Below are 17,384 nucleotides of genomic sequence, written 5' to 3' on the forward strand. Positions count from 1 at the left end.
TTGTAATCGGCTTCATACAGCTTGCTGAACTGGGATGACAGCCTCAGTGTTCTCTAACATCTAGGCAATACATTGTTGGAAAACAGGCTGTTCTGTTGGATTTTTTTTTCCACCCAAATGAATCATAAAAATGAGAGAGAGAAAAGATCAGATTGGAAGCAGTAATATTCCTTCTGTAAAAGTGGATATGTTACTCAGGCAAACCTATTCGGTTTCTGAAATACTGTCATCATGGGGAGGGGGCTCACGTTCAATATAGATGCCATGACCTTGAAATCACACCAGCCCATTGAAGGGCAAAAGAAATAGTCGAGGCAGATAACAGTGACAAAAACAGGGTTGAAGAACTTGAGACCTCCCCCACTATGTCTGCTTGCCCTGGTTTCTCTCTTCCACCTGTGAGATAGAAGGGTTTGTTGATTCTTTTAAATGTCTATACCAGCCTTCTGGATATTTTGTTATGCTCATCCTCTTCCCTAGCTTGGGTAGGCAGAACAAAATTTATGTTAAGAATGATTTAAACAGAATTGCATCTGACTGGATTTGTTGTCATGAGTTATGCATTTAGGTGAACAACACCCTTAGAAATGGCAAAGTATACATTTATGCACTGAATGGTGCACAGAACTACAGTGATATCTGAGTATCAGGAAATATGCGTACAGCAGTGCAAACATGTCAAATAGCAATTAAACTGTGTTTATTTTATCAACATCTACTGGAGATTTGTCAATGAAGTGTTAAAAAAAAACTAATGAGTCATTTTCAACTGTTATTTCTAGGTTATAAAACTAAGAATGTGTATGACAATGACAGTGTAATGCAATCTTCATACCAAAGAAAATGCATATTAGCTAGATGTTATTCTGTTAGAATAGATATAAGAACAGAAAGTCGTGTTCAGTTGCTGCTGCTTCATATCTTGGATATGAATGGACTATATAGACTCTCAAGGCAAAATATTTAATGGCACTGCATAATTTAACTGAATGATGAGTGTATCTTAAGGTTCAGTATTAGCTCAGACTGCTAGTATTTAAAATCCTTTTTCAGCCTGCACTTCTTAAAAATTCTTCAAAAGACCCAAACCCTGACCACCACTATATCTTTAAGATTAGACCCACAAGAGGACTTAGTCAAGTCCTTTCTTCTCCTACATTAGGTGCTTAAATGTACTGTGGTAGCCCAGGCCTTTCTTTACTGCTGCTTTTCTTTTCTTGGGCACTTTATATTTCATGGCACACTAATTCATCCAGTGGCTAACACTGCCCTTCTCAGCACACCCAGCAATACCTCAGTCTCACCACTGCTGTGTTCAATGTCCCATGCACCTACTAAATCTGCTTAGTACAAGCTAAGCACTCCTATCCTATGAGAGGTCCAATACAAGAGACCTTTTCCAAGCAGCCCTGACATGTCACACAGAACTGCCAGAGGCAAGGTACATCCCCAAGTCTGTAGCACTCACCCAGCATATATACTCAATTCCTTTCTCTGCCTGACAGTAAAACACACCACTTTTCTCTCATGACTGAAGCACCAAGAATAGCACTGACAAATGCTTTTAGGCTGCAAGAAGGAGTGTAGTGGCTATCTCACTCATACGTGGGCCATGGGACCAAAGAAAAAGATAGGTGATAAAGTCACAGAAAACTGTCATCTGCATATCTGCAGAACCACATACTCACATCTACATACTGTTTAGCTACAGCCAGTATAGACCTGACATTCCTTGATAGATCCTCCATTCCTTTATGCTGAGTATTACGTAATTCCTCACTGCCATTTTCTGCCAATTACTCTTCCATGCATCTAATTTTCTTGGCCAGAAGATGGCATAGGCATTTCAAATTAAATAGCTGTTGTAGCTTCCCTGGAAGTTTCTGTATGGTAATTAGTATAATCTAAATACAGTATAACATTTTCTTTTCAGTGTGCATCAGTGTGATCTTTCATTCATGCTGTGCTGATTATGTCAGATTTTCTTCAACCCACAGCACATTGGAATAAAGTATTACAGGTAATTATGATAACATGGATTAAAAAATAATAATAATTAAATCCTATCTTTCAAATATACTGTTACACGGTTTGCCAGCTGTTCAGACCTGCAACGTTCAGCACCCTGGATTTCTATCAGCTAAAGTTAAAAGTTGAGGCTACTCAGGTCCTTGCAGCATCTGAAGTTCTTTCACACTCAGAATCTCTACCTTAGCAAGATTGTTAATGAGTCTGAAGTGTAAATATTTAATTCTTTTACCTCAGTGCTATCAAGCTACCATCCCAATATCATTACAGCTACAGGCAATTGTCCTGTCTATAATTACACAGTTGGCTTCATTAGTATCCCAACTAGACAGTGGATCTGAAAATCCCTTCCATTATGAGAGAATTTTGAAAGAGGATTTATGAAAATTGCTAAATAACATAGGGTCTTTTATTTTTCAGTTTAAAAGGAATGAGAAAGGTAGGTTTTCCTCCCTGCATTTAAAGCTAAAACGTGCATTGTGGGCTTTAAGCCATTCATATTTCATTGCATCGCCACCTGCAGCATGAGGGTTAAGTTGCTAATCAGAAGCAAAAACCCACAGGCCCATCACGCTACTTAAATTTAATGTGCATGTGGACTTCTTGATTTAGGGCAAGTTTATAAATAGCGTCTTTAGTTTAAAAATAGGCTTTTCAAATCTAAGGGAGTTGATATTATGATCTGCAAAGTGAATGAAGCTCCCAGGAGTAACTGGAGCTTATGTAATATTTATTCCTACATTTCTGCTCAGCTGTTTTGTGCCATTTTGATACTGAGCTGCAAGGACTCTTAGTTTCTCAAACCTTTAAAATCTAGTGAAGCTGGGACTGTCTGCACACTTGCTTGCCTAGGTAACCTTACTTGGCTTTGAGATTATGCCAAAGAAACAGGGGTCACTGGCCCCACTTACAGATATTTTTACTTGATAGCTTTATTGTATGTGACCTTTGTGGAATCCCAAACTGTGCTGCCAGGTACAGCAAATTTCTGATATTAAATTGATCCTAGAAAGATTATGGACAGATCTTTCTTTTTTTGAAACCATATGACTGGTTAAGGTCATGACTAGTTAAGATCCCAGGGAGACGCATTGCTGTGCCTGTAGAACTAAGTTCTGTCTCCAGATAAGTGAACACAAGTATTTTATTAAATTTGCATTAGGTACTCACAAGAACAGCTTTCACTCCTTGATTTTGTATTTGCTTATAATGTCTTTAAAAGTGAAACACTGGTGCTAATGGAACAATGTTCAGGGCAAAAATGTTCACAGATTATGAGATAAATCTAGTGTTGACATCTGACATTATGACAACATTTTGTGCATGGAAACAGCCATGTAAGAGAAGCAGAGGCGTGACCAACAGGTTTGCTTAACAAAATGCCTTTCCAGGGAAGAAAATCCAGCTCTTAGAAGCAAAACATGGCAAATTGCACTGAATATTACACTTAGACTTCTGATTTTGCTTTCTTCATAAACCAGCTTGTTGACTCACTTCCTGTGATGCCTTGTATTCTAGAATCACTGCCTTCTACCATCCTGTGGTGTAAGGGAGCTACAAGTTTCCTGAGCTAGGTATTTTGCCAGCTCTTTATCGGTGCTGTCACTTTTGCTAGATGTAACCTTGTCAGAATGGTGCTGTTCAGTCATGGCTGTGAAGTATGTGATGTTTGAATTTCCTCCTTCCTGCTGTATGTATTCACTGGCATGCAGCTACCGTTAGTCTTGTGTTCACCTAGCAGCACACAGCCTCAGCTTCACATTCTTAGACAGGGTTGGATTAATGAGAAACATTTCAAAATCCTGTGAAATCTTTAAGCTATCCTTGAAGAAAATCTGTAAAAGTATTAGAGTGACCAAAAATGGGTGCTTTAAAGCTTGGTACCATTAAATATATAGAAACTACAGACATAACACTCCTGGCAACACAATATTTGAATAAATTGCAACTTCTAGTAAACCTGATCTAAATTTATAGCTAAGCATCCTGTTAATCAAGCCTAGTTATGGAACAATTGGAGGTGACTTAGCACATCTGGCAGTATCTTATAGCTAATAAAAAAGACAGTTATTAAGAATGGTATGGAACTGTTAGTTGGAAATTAAGTTTGATCTCATCATTTCAAATGTTTTTACTATCCTCATTCTATAAAGATAGACTTAACAAGTAAACATTAGAGAGCTGAGTCAATGGCCACTGAAACAAAAGCTTTGTATATATGTGACTTCAATGACAGCTATATGTACTATTTGGTTTTGCCTAAAAGCAAAAGCATTCCCAGTATGTGTAAAGACTATTATCTCTTAGCTACATTTGGTGCAACTGGAGGAACTAATGCATGAACAGGAAATGTAATATTTATACCGCAAAATATAGCTGCAAATTGAAATCATGATGTCTGGAAAGCATTTGTAATAAGGAGCCAATACATTACTTATTATGAGAAATAATTTTAAATAGATAAACAGAAATAATGACCTAGCAACCAAAATTAAAAGGTATAGAAATATCTTTGAAAAAAGCAGGAGAAATAATAGCTTTACCATTGTTGTCAGCAAAATGACATCTTCTCCACAATTTCTTCAGATGTACTTAGTACCAAGAAATTCTGGCTGAAGCTACTAATGGCTTTACGATGTTGCTATTTTGCTCCTTAGGTAAATATTCTATTTAATTCCTTGTCCACAATATACTTTTCTCCAAGCTAAAAATGTTGAGAGTCAAAATACTTCACAGCCTCTACACCTGAAATAGCTCTGCAGACCTCATTTCCCTCAGTTCTGCTCCTGAAATTGAAGAAAAACTGTCCCCTTCTTTCTAACCTGGCAACATGCTCAGCGTTCCATTTTAAGTCTATGGGAGGCACACAGCACCATTTAGACTAAGTAATCATATATATATATTTTTCCCCATTAATATTCTGCACTTATTTAAGTTTCTGGAAATTTCTGAAAATGTTTGAATTCCCATTAACAAAGACCTATTTAACATTATATCTAGGGAATAACTACCTGCATAGTAATTTGTATATGTTACGTAGATACTAGCTGTCAGTGATAAAACATCACGTAGTTCTCATTTCATGTCACTATTTTCATTTTGACATTACAATGATTAAAGCCAAATGTATTTTTTTATAATCTGCCACGGTCACAGTTTTTATATTCAATTTGTGTTGTTTTTTTTGCTCTTGGAAAAGTTGAGTTGTCTGGGAGAGCACTTGTTTGTTTTCTTTTGTTTTAAAGCCATTATTTATTCAGCAGACGGGTCTGATGTTGCTGCGTGTTTCCTGAGCAGAAAGGTGTCTTTTCAGTAAAAGTGGTGAAAATATTTAATGGAACATTGCTTTAGATTGCATCCCAAAGCAGAGGCTGCTACAGCTGGTAACCATGAGATTGCCTTTCTTCCTACACACATCCATATCACAGCAACTGCTTAAGTTTATTAAATCGCAATGTCAAGAAATTCAACCTCTACCTTCACAGTTTCAGCCAACTGGTGTTAATGCACTGTAATGCATTCTAGTTACATAAATCACATTTTATCATAGCAAAATAATCTCATTCTCTGTAGAGAATGAATACGTCTCATTCAAGGAAGAGTTATTAAGAATTTGTTGGTTTGGGTTTTTCTTTGGAAAAGTTCAATATGGAGCTTCAGGCTTCATTTATAGCATTCTGTCCAAACCCAATTCCGAGGATAAAAGCTAATTTACTCATAGATCTTTTTTATGGTATTTACCACTACAATGCCAATTGCTCTACAAACCTAAGAGATTGTATTTTCAGAATATGCCATTAAATATATGGGAATTTAATATAATATCAATATTTACCATTAATAGTGGATACCTAAATCTGGGAACGCATTTTTAGAGCACATACTAGAAAACGTGAAAGCTCGACACTATTTTAGAACTGACTTCAGGATCTGAAACAACAAACTTCAAAACACACAGCAAACATATGAAACCCAAATAATTTTTACATGAATTTTCTGTTCTGTCTTAATGGCAAAGTTTCCAAGCTTACAAGGTAAGCATCAGAACTCAAGTTTGAAGATAACCTTTCCTGAAAGGCAAGTTAAAAGCCCTCTCTCTGCAAGCAGGTATCTGGTTTCCAGCCAGACTTTTTGCCCAACACTTTGGTCATCCACCTGACATGTTAACCATGAGCTGACAGCCAGGGAGTTTGGTCTCCCTGCTCATGATTTTTTTAACAGACAGGCTCCCAGCACAGCCTGCAACTTCCTTATGAAACAGCTTGAATTTCCAATGCATTGAGGCTCTCTGGCAGCCTACTGAAAAGATAAGCTGGGATCCCTGCTTTGTAGAAGCCTAAAATTTGGCAGATTTGGAGGTAGAGTGCCTATTCTGAGACTCAGTTGTTCACCAAAGCATAGGGTAGCTAAAACAATTCAGAGAAAAGCACGACACCTTTCTTCTTTTAACAGAGAAAAAAAAAAAAAAAAAAAAAAAAAAACAACAATAAAAAAACCCACAACACACACACTTACTATCTTTTTGCTTATCAATAGCTGAACTTTTTGTCTCAAGCATATTAATAACGATAAAAATGGCAATATTAATGAAGAGCACCAACAGAATTTGCAGTGAATGTCATGGAGAAAAGCTTGATGTGGTAAATTTCCAGCTAAGTGGAAAATCTAAAAGCAAATGTAAACTGGGTTCTTCATGTATTCTTTAATAAGGGTCCCATCTAGAGTTTATACAGTGTCATTTCTTGAAATCTGCAGCATTTGAGGCAGAGGAGAGGAATTTTAGGAAACTCACCCACAGCAAGTTTTCATTCACTTTCCACCTCTCAATTCACAACCTAAACACAGAGCTCTTGAGTTTAATCTAGTCTCTTGATCCTTGCATCACTTGCCAGTACATCAAGGGTAAATTCTGAAAGATTCTGAAAGCAATGTTTTTTTTTTTTGTTGTTTTGTTTTGTTTTTTCCTTGTCCTCTTCTGCTTAAAGGAGCTCTGATGTTTGTGCTGAAATGATCTGGAATTCTGCCAAAGCCTTTAGGATAAGCGTATTTCAGTCTGGCAGTGAATTTGCAGGAAAAAAGAATAAACAACTAGAGACACCATAGAGAGAGATTTATAAATCTACATACAAAATCTATGAAAACTAGTGTAGCAGTCTTTTAGCTGAGGCCATTTATCCTAACTGCCACAAGTATAAATCTCATACATGGTATTTCATGCTTGTATTAAAACTTAAAAAAAAGGGGGGGGGACACAAGTATCATCCTGTGACAAATAATTGCTATATTTTTGTCTGAAGGTGTTTGCAGATTTAATATTCCTCCCTGACCACGTACAGTATAAGTATAGTGAGAGAATATATATTTTAAAAAATTAAATTTCAAGATAAAATACAAAAAACTATTTTTGAGAATTATAGCAGCTAAAATGCACAATTAGTTCATAGGTATTTTTGCCTTTTAAAAGTCTGTTCTAACTTATTTGTATTGTGTCTGCTTAAGATAAATGTATAACACAGGTCACCAAAGCTAATTTGGATTACTAATGAAATTCTGTGTCATCTAAAGCTAGCAATATACTTTTCTTAGAGGTTGCAATAGGTGTTCATATTTCATCTTTAGTGAATAATCTCAGAGCTCCAAAATACGATTCCAAACACAAGCATACTTATATACACACATATATACATTTGTATACCTATACCTCTCTCTCTATATATATATATTTACACATTTATAGCTTTCTGTTGATATGGATGCAAATAACTAGACATATAAATGTAGTAGTTATTTTTAAAAAAGATAAAGAAAAGCTGTATCAGTGTATCTGGTGAATTCCTCCTTAGAAACTAGAACGGTTGGGAGGTACTCGGGTGGATTATTGTTAAAATATTTAAAAACAAACAAACAAGAAAAAAAAGAAAAAAAGAAAAGAGAGAAAATATATTATCTATGCTCAAAAAATATATTCAAACTGAATGTAATTATTTGTCTCTGTTGTCTCTGAAGAACAGAGAGGCGTCTAAAAAAATAAGAAAACCTAAAATATTTTCCCTTTGCTTTAATTCACAAATGAACTAAGAGAATGGATGATTGCTTAATTTTTCAGTTAGGAGACAAAGAAGAATGTGGCAGTCTGTGGGAACTGTCTTGGTCATTGCCTGGCATAAGTTGTTTTACTGAAGAGCATGTCTCTCAATTTAGGAAAGACAACTTAGTTTGTGTCCAGCTAGACTCTTAGAAATTCTGACTTTAAATTCCTATGATGCTACTTCTCAAAGTATGAATTGCAATGGTTTAGTTAAGTGTTATCTAGCAGATACAAAAAGATGTCACTTCAGTGGTAGTTTGAAATACAAATGGAAAAATAGATTTTCACTTCAGAACTGTAAAAACTAAGGGGTAATGTAAGGAAAAGGAATTAAGTTAAATATGGAAGGTAAATGTGAGTTTTGAAATGTATTAGCAATCATTTTATTTATGCTGATTTTTCAAGAGAGACTATCTATTTAAAGCCAAACCAAGTCTTAAAGTTATGAATATTTTAATATGATCTGAATTCTGAGTCTCTGTGATTAGGAGAATCCAAATAAATGAGATGATAAAAATAGTAGGTCATGGTAATTAAACCCATAGACAGTTCTCTTTTAGATGGTGCGTGTTTAAATTCAGCATCTTCTTTAGATTAAAAATGAGTGTCATTTCTGATATGCAAAAATTAATTTCAACCTGGAAACTAGAAATTAATTAAAGTGTTCCACTAAGGATGGTTGTTAATGTTTTGAGAGCAGAAGTGATGGAAGAGAGCAAATGAGAAGCTAACACTTCTCTTTTTATATTTATTTTGCAGGAAACATATTTGTGGTAAGCCTGGCAATTGCAGACTTGGTCGTAGCAATCTATCCATATCCACTGGTCCTCACATCTGTGTTTCACAACGGATGGAACCTGGGATACCTTCACTGCCAGATTAGTGGCTTCTTGATGGGCCTAAGTGTCATTGGATCAATTTTCAATATTACCGGCATCGCTATCAATCGATACTGCTATATCTGCCACAGCCTCAGATATGACAAGCTGTACAGTGACAAGAATTCTTTGTGCTACGTTGTTCTTATCTGGATCCTAACAGTTGTTGCTATTGTGCCCAACCTGTTTGTGGGGTCTCTCCAGTATGACCCCAGGATTTACTCATGCACGTTCGCACAGTCGGTGAGCTCTGCATATACAATAGCAGTCGTGTTTTTCCACTTCCTGCTTCCCATGGCCATAGTTACTTTCTGTTACTTGAGAATATGGATCCTTGTTATTCAGGTGAGACGAAGGGTTAAACCAGACAACAACCCCAGACTGAAACCACATGACTTCAGAAACTTTCTAACCATGTTTGTGGTATTTGTACTGTTCGCAGTCTGTTGGGCTCCCTTGAACTTTATAGGCCTTGCTGTGGCAGTCAACCCAGAAACTGTAATCCCTAGGATTCCAGAGTGGTTGTTCGTGTCAAGCTATTACATGGCATACTTCAACAGCTGCCTTAATGCTATCATATATGGACTCCTGAATCAGAACTTCAGAAGAGAATACAAGAGAATTATTGTCAGTTTTTGTACAGCAAAAGTTTTTTTCCAGGACAGTTCTAATGATGCAGCAGACAGGGTGAAAAGTAAACCTTCTCCGCTGCTTACAAACAACAATCAAGTGAAGGTGGACTCTGTGTGAAAACTGGAACCCTGTTATTGTCCCTCCACAGCATCCAAGTAAAGTATCTGTTTTAGTGGAACTACTGTTAAACATTATAGTGAAGTATCTATTCTACACTGAAGGCACTTTTATTGAATCCTTTGCATGGTATCTGGGAACCCAAGTTACAGAGCCGTGACATGCAGTCCCTATTCTACATTGCGGTATCTTTCATATAACACAGTGACATCCTTAAAGGAATTACAAATTATGCATGGATACTTCTTTCTTTCTTTCTTTTCATAAATGGAGATAAAGAACTAGACATAGATTGAAACAGAAATATCCGCATTGCCTGGCTCTATAAAAGCAACCACAAAGCTATTCCCACTGCTCTCTGCTTGCTTCTTCTGGCCAAGCTATGATCCTGATTCTAAAACCACTGAGAACTTATTTTGAAAGATGAAATCAGGCCATTAGGAAGCGTATTAGGAAATGTGCAATCAAGCTACTTGAAAAGTCATCAGGATTTTTTATAAGTACCTATACCTATATTGCTTTGCTCCTAAAATGGACATGACTATACATTTTGTGGACGCTAAACCTCATCAGCCCTCCTCGGAATGGCCTTCCCAATAGACTTCTCAATTTTAAAACAGTTTTTAGGTGGAGAAATATGAGAACTGACTCGCTATCTTCAAAGCTACAGAGGCAGGAGGCTAAACAGGAAGGAATAAAAAGAGACATGATTTGTCAGCTTAAGCCATTTGGGGAATTAAAAAAAAGGTGTAGGAGGAGTGGAGAGAGAAATACAAAATACCATTCTTTCTGAAGAGACAGAAATTCACAAAACTGGGAAGTTCCCCTGAAGGAATTCTGGGGAGACACCTCCTAAAACATAAGCAAGGAAGGACCATTGTTTCTCACTTATGTACAGTATGGAATATCTGAAACTCTGCAAGAAGATAAATGTTTTTAAGAGGGACTGTGGGTGAGGATGACAGTTTGTCTGGTTAGTGGAATCTTAATCTCATTAAACCTTGGGAAATGACAAATATTTACAGAACAAGCATGTGACATTTCTCAGCTCAATCTCCTGAGCATAGCCTGAGACATGTAGGTTATTATGTTATCTGCCATACATACACTTTTCAAAATAATCATTAGGTGTTTACCACAATCATGAAAATAGTCTAATAACCTAGAACAATTGGACACATTTAAATAATAGAAGATGATACTTATGGCACTGGTACAAGGAGGAACACATGACTTTCAGGACAGGTCCTGCTACGTGGACTTTCCACAGACAGAAAGGAACCACACTGTGAATGGAGGAAGCACAGCTAGACAGGCTGACTCCTGTGACAACGAATCTGTTTATAACAAAGTCCTCTGGGGGAGGAAAGCAATTGACAACAATAGGATTCACCTTCAAACTGACTTTAAAGAGAAGGAACATTTAGCTCTGGATAAATGCTCCAACTGTCCTACCTTTTAGTGCTCAAGTGTTCATACCTGCACTGATGTTCAATTACGCTTGAGCTTTTCCATGCCAATTCCAATCACTTCAACTGGACTTGGAGTTTCTGTATAGCCTGTCATATGTCTGTTAATCTATATTTAAAAGTGGACTACGTAATTCATTGGAATTATTACTTGCTGTACTGGAGATTTTCTTGATCTTATATGGTTTAGAAACCAACAGTCACTCTATATTATTTAATTCCTTAAACACTCTACAGATCTAACAGTATCTCTTCTTTCTTTGATCATAGATTTTCATCCCTGTGACTTAATAATGAACCAGAAAGGAACACTTTCGTATTTACTTGAAAACCCCACTGACACTTTGTCAATGACCAGCTTCTTACCTTAAAAATAGGTGCCTCGTGTTCTCACATGGTCGTGTCAAGTTGACAATGGAACTAGCAAACATCATAAAAACCTGGAGCTGAACTCACCAGTCAGTGCATTGCCCAGGTGCTTGACACATCTTTGTTTACATTTGCCAGTCAGAACCACTGTGTAAATAACCAGCTCTCTTCTATTGTGGTATCATCATATGATGTGGTATGATACAACTTGATTAACAGCATAAATTATATCACAGCTTTCTTCACTGTGATTTCATCCTCAGAGGATGCTTAGCTCTGTAATTTTATCGCTTTATGTGAACTGATTTCAGAATAGGAAGGGAGGCATGACCACCTTATAAGAAAAGACATTCTTCATGTAAGAAAAAACACTACTTAAATTCTTACAAAACTTGCCTTATTTAAAGCATATTTTCAATGAAAATAATGTCTTATGATGCATCTAATAAAGTAGCATACAGATAGTTAAAGTAGCTTAATCATCAGTAAATTTAGAATTCTCAAAGATTTTCCACTTGCCATTGGCAACAGAAAATGTACATGCTTATCATGTCTACATATGTATGAGCCAATTCATATACTGTATCCAACATTGTGAGTTATCTGAGGAATTAAAGTCCCCTGTAATTCACAAGTGCTAAAGTATATTTTTGATGATAATGAAAACGGTTTGCTGTATGCAATAAAACCTATTATACCAAAGGTATATATTTTATTGAATAGGCCTGTAATAAAAATGGAGAGATTTTTTCAGATCTGATATTTTGAAATATTTGTATTAAATCTAAATCACAGAAATGTGCATGTTGGTGATGTTATGCGCTGCTAAATATAGCAATAATTTTAAGAAATTAATCTCTTGTTCTTCTTTGGGTGAGGGAAGCGGGTTAGTCTTTAGAAAGTAATTTAAGTTAATAAAACCAAATGATGAAAAAAAAAAAAAAAAGAAAAAGAAATACCTGATGCCATCTTCAAATTAATTCTTCATTTACTGCCATTCTCAAATACGGTTCAGTCAGGGTATGCAAAACAACTCACTGCAAAAGGAAAGGAATACTGATGTAGCAATGATTTCTTTCAGTTGGCTTCTATTCCCTTGCAGGGGTCAAAGTGATTCATGTAAGACAGTGAGCGGCCTTGCCAGATCATTGTCGTACAAGGCAGTGTAAGTCAGCCCATCACCAGATCAGACTCTATGGTCAAGGTAAAAATGACTGATGAAGATAATTGTGTTTTCCTTCCACTATCATGAGATGGAGTTAGAAACTTAGCCAAATTTAATTTGCTTCTGTGCAAGTGAATGAGCCATGACATGTTTTTTTACATTCCACATCACAAAATTTTCCTCCGTATGCAAGGCTAGCATAGCACACATGCAATGTTCAGAGCTCTGTCTGGAAGAGAGAGTAGTTGTCCCATTGCAGCCATAAGTTTTGGAGGGATTTGAACCTAAACCACAAGTTCTGGCAGTCTGCCATACACACAGGGACCCATCCTTTCACTGCTTCCTATCCACCTCTGTTCTGAGCCCCAGTGAAGACAAAGGACCTCTGTGAAGGAGCTTTGAGCCCCCTGTATGCAAGACACTGAAGACTTATAGCCTGATTGACCTTGGCTTATGCTACAAGAATTTTTCTGAAATCACAACCTTGACTATGTTGGCAGTCCATATGTCATCTTATATCACCACAAACTGAGCCCTTACAGACAGATGGTTTTATCTTCATCATTTTATCTTCATCATCTTCATTGCAAACTTCCTTTAGACAAGGAAGTTTGGCATTATTTCATTTTCATCAGTAGAAAGAATTAATGAATATATTAATATTTTTTAACAGGGCATTTATTGTAGTTAAACTGTGAGTGTATGCAACAATGTTATTTCATTTGGGATAGCTCACGTGAGAGCGCTTTGCACATTTTTTTCTTCCACTGAGCTAATAGATATGCACATATCTATATATAAGCACATAGATATGAACCAAATACATGTAGTTTTAAGAGGCATAAGATACAGAAATGATTTTACTATTTTTCTTTTTCCTCTTACATATTTTAGAAGCTAGTAAAGTCTGTGAATAATCAGTAATAAAAAAAACTATTGTAATCAATCCCTGCTGCACTGTATAACACACCATTCTATAATCAGTTAATATCACACCTTTTTCTTCTTTTGGACCACTTCTGAAGCAATACAATGTTAAATCTGATAAATTCAGATGTGTTGAAGGGAACTGTTACTTCCCTTAAACTGCACTTTAAGAAATAATCAGTAAAAAACTCCTTTAAATATAATATACAAGCACACGAGTATATGTGGCCACCAAATTTAAAATAGAAACTCAGATGAACATCTTGTGCACAAACTGGAGTAATACAGACGGACTGTTATTATTTAATTCTTTTCCAATGACTGCACTTTCTAAGTATGATTAATATGGTTTACAAATGATTAAGAACTACAAATGTCTGTCATCTTGTCACTGAGGCTTGGGAAACTGCAAGTGCAAAAGCCAAATTTATTGAAAGAAGAAAAAAAAAATGGAGCGGTGGCCTAGCTCATAACCTATGCACTGCATCTCCAATTTTTGCCTGTAAGAATTGCATTATATAGTTTTATGAACTTACTCATTAAAAATATTACTCCTACCTCAAATATGTGTCTAACACATTACAGTGAAGATATAAACCAGTTATTCCAGAAAATACGACCAAACAGCAGCATGGGACAATGAACAGGTCTCATTTTCAGCTCACATAAACCAGCACAGCTTCTCTGATTTGTGTCAGCTGGGGATTTTGGCATATTAGATTTCATTAATATGGAGAATAGCTATTTTACGGTATTACACAAGCAATATTTGTTCCATCTCTAAAGAACCCATTATTGTTGGCTGCACAGGTTGTGGAAGAATATGAATTTGCCTACTGAATCTCTGCAAAATTAACCTCAGCCAGTGTAACTCTCCCTGTGATTTTTCATTTTCTAAGTAAACATATGAAGTCAGAAGACTTATTCTGCTTCAATGTTAATTCTACCTATATTAATAGTACCTATTTAACAGATATCTAGATAATTGCACCAATACAAGAGACATGTTCAATACAGAGACAAGAGGGACTACCTGCAAGTATTCTTTGCTTACTCTGTCTGTATATATGCAAAACAGTTTCATTTAATAGCAACACAAATTTTTCTTTGCATGTCTGCTTCCAGATTCTAAAAATGTTTTTACTCAAATACATACTCTTCACTCACTTGGTATGTACAAATATTCAGTTTTCATAATGTATGCTAAAGTCTGGGTGATACAATGAGATTATTGAGCTTATGGTTCAAACCAAATTGGTTTTGCACACATCTTAGGCTGCGGAATGTTTTGCACAAAGCATTACCTATATGATCCCTAAGCAGACATACAAAAAAACAATTGTACTGATTTACAGGAAGAAGACTCAATAGAGCTATCAAGCACCAAAATACAATGTCAGCACCAGGAAAGCCCTAAATGCTGTCTGGAGGAAGCATTACTGTCATTAGCTTCTGGAAGCCCTCTGTGATTACTTTGAAAAAGTTAAATAAAAATGTTATGTAGATCAATGGATAACACATGCATGCCTTACCACCTTCAAGTAAAAAGAAACATCCCACAGATACTGTATTACAGTAGATGTTCATATCCAACATACAGAAATGTAGCAACTACAGGTACATTAAACCAACTCTAATGCCCAAACTCGGAAGCCCAAACTTCTGTTTCAGACTAGATGAAAGGCTAATATGCCAATAATTTTTCCACTACCTTCTAGACTTTCCTAGTAGTTTAATAACATGCAATGTCTCTCTCATCATAAATTTTGCCTAGCCTGACAGATAGAGACATTACAGGATATGAACAGTTTCCTTCATATTTATGTTCACACAGATCATCTTTTGCAGCCAATTTTGATGTTAATGCAATATTCCAGGACAGCTCCTGGCAATTCACCACCTTCAAAAATTAGCCTGTCCTCCTTTTCTATCTCAAACCTTGGATATTCATTCCTCAGTTCTGAATGTACTAACAGCTTAGCTGTCCATACAGCTGTCCCTATACCATCTGTCTGTACCAGTGAATGTATGCCACAATTCTTGACTCCAGAATGTCCCTGCCCCATAAGGATCCATTATGTCCACTTGTGCTTTTACAAGGATTTTGATATCAATTGAAGACCCTCTTGTAGAAAAACTTAATACAACAGTTTCAGTAATAGTCACACTCAGGAATCAATAATTTATACATGCATTTTAATCTATAAAATGAATAAAACCCCACTAGGCTCTGTTCACTAAATACATGCTGTGCTGTACAATCTTCAAAATAATTTTATTTCTTTGAAATCCTCATGGATCCCATTAAAGCCCCCATTTTTAACTCCACATCAGGAACCAAGCTATTGTACTGAGAAAATAAATAGTCACTAGAAGAAGGGGAGCATTTGAAGTCTCCTATGAGCTGTGACAGGAAGAGAAATCAAATTCACTAAATATTACACTGAATATTGAATCATTTGACAGAAGATAAGTATCTGTTACCCAAGTTTTTAAGGAAAAAAAAAATTAGACCTTGTTTCAGGAAAAGCTCAGAAAAAAAAAGGAATAGTTAAGTCAGTAAGGAAGCATCCCTTATGTTACCATCAAAAGCTTTTTATGAGTAAAAGGGAGCCCATTTTATATATGAAACCGAGATTTTATTGCTAGTCTAATTAATGTTTTAATAGTCTAATAAAAACTGCAACAATCATTCTTAGTCCAGTTGCAACCACACTAACTCCAAGTCCAGATCAACTAATTATTATATAAAAGCCTCGTTGACAATATGATTCAAGTCATTATACACAAATCTTCCTAATATCTACCCTTTTTCTTGTTATTGTGCCCATCCTTCCAAAACACCTCCGGGTTGTTTCTATGCTCCTCTCTGTTGGGATGAAGAAGAGGTTATGAAGTTTTGTTGCAACCCTTAAAGCCACTGAAACCTCCAAACCTGAAGGAAAAGACCACAATGGGTGCTGCTTCAGTTTGTGTAAATTTGTTTATAACCCTCTTTCATTTTCATATTTAACAGCATGTCTGATGGAAGTAGTGGAATAGTCACTCCCTCATTCTACAGGAAAAAGCATCTGAAACACAACAGTAATAGCCCAGTGAAATGTCCTATGTTATTGGGACATCTTCTGTCATGGGAAACTCAGGGAACAATGAAGATACAGGGGAGGTATTTTCTAATCCCAAATGGATTTAGAGGTATCTGCCCTTGGTGGGGAAGCTAGGGGCCAGACACTGGGTTTGGCATTAAATAGGGTTCTCTTATCTTTTTTCTTTTATTGTTTCTGTTTTATGTCTTCAGGACAGATCTTACATTCAATTCACATATTGTTAGAAAACTGTTGTCTGGGAAAATAGTAATCAAAAGACAGAATCTGTCTCACACAATAATTTCACTGCTGTTACAAATTAAGTGTTTTCAGAGTAATTAGTACAGCATCCTGAAGGAATTAGCTAATTAGGAAGTTTCCTTAGTAATCCAGAAAAGCAGTTTTTTTTCTTTTTCTAATTTATCTTCTCAGAATGTTTGCTTGATGTCAAAGAAGTGTTTTCATAATACAGCTAATACTATCAAATGAATTATTTCTCATCAACTAGCAGAATTCAAAATAAATTAAAAAAAAATCCAACTGGTTGTCAAAGTAACAGTTGAGTCATACTTGCATTGAAACTTGAAATAAAATATGATCAAATCTCCAGAATAACTTTCAAAT

The 17,384-nt window shown here is 36.0% G+C and overlaps 1 protein-coding gene across 2 annotated transcripts in view; it reads left to right on the forward strand.

Moving 5' to 3' along the window:
- Window positions 1-12,400, forward strand: part of MTNR1A (melatonin receptor 1A) — a 46,884-nt gene extending 34,484 nt beyond the window's left edge. The window contains exon 2 of one of the 2 annotated variants that reach the window (XR_004253264.1): window positions 8,876-8,933. Coding sequence is in view for 1 of the 2 variants with exons in the window: in XM_032187529.1 (XP_032043420.1) it covers window positions 8,876-9,744 (869 nt within the window). In the remaining variant the exon portion in view is untranslated. Of the gene's footprint in view, window positions 1-8,875 lie in introns of both variants that reach the window. The other variant, XM_032187529.1, reaches the window with a different exon arrangement.
- The last annotated feature ends 4,984 nt before the right edge of the window (window positions 12,401-17,384 follow it).

The sequence above is a fragment of the Aythya fuligula genome, chromosome 4, assembly GCF_009819795.1.
Source record: "Aythya fuligula isolate bAytFul2 chromosome 4, bAytFul2.pri, whole genome shotgun sequence".
NCBI lineage: Eukaryota > Metazoa > Chordata > Aves > Anseriformes > Anatidae > Aythya > Aythya fuligula.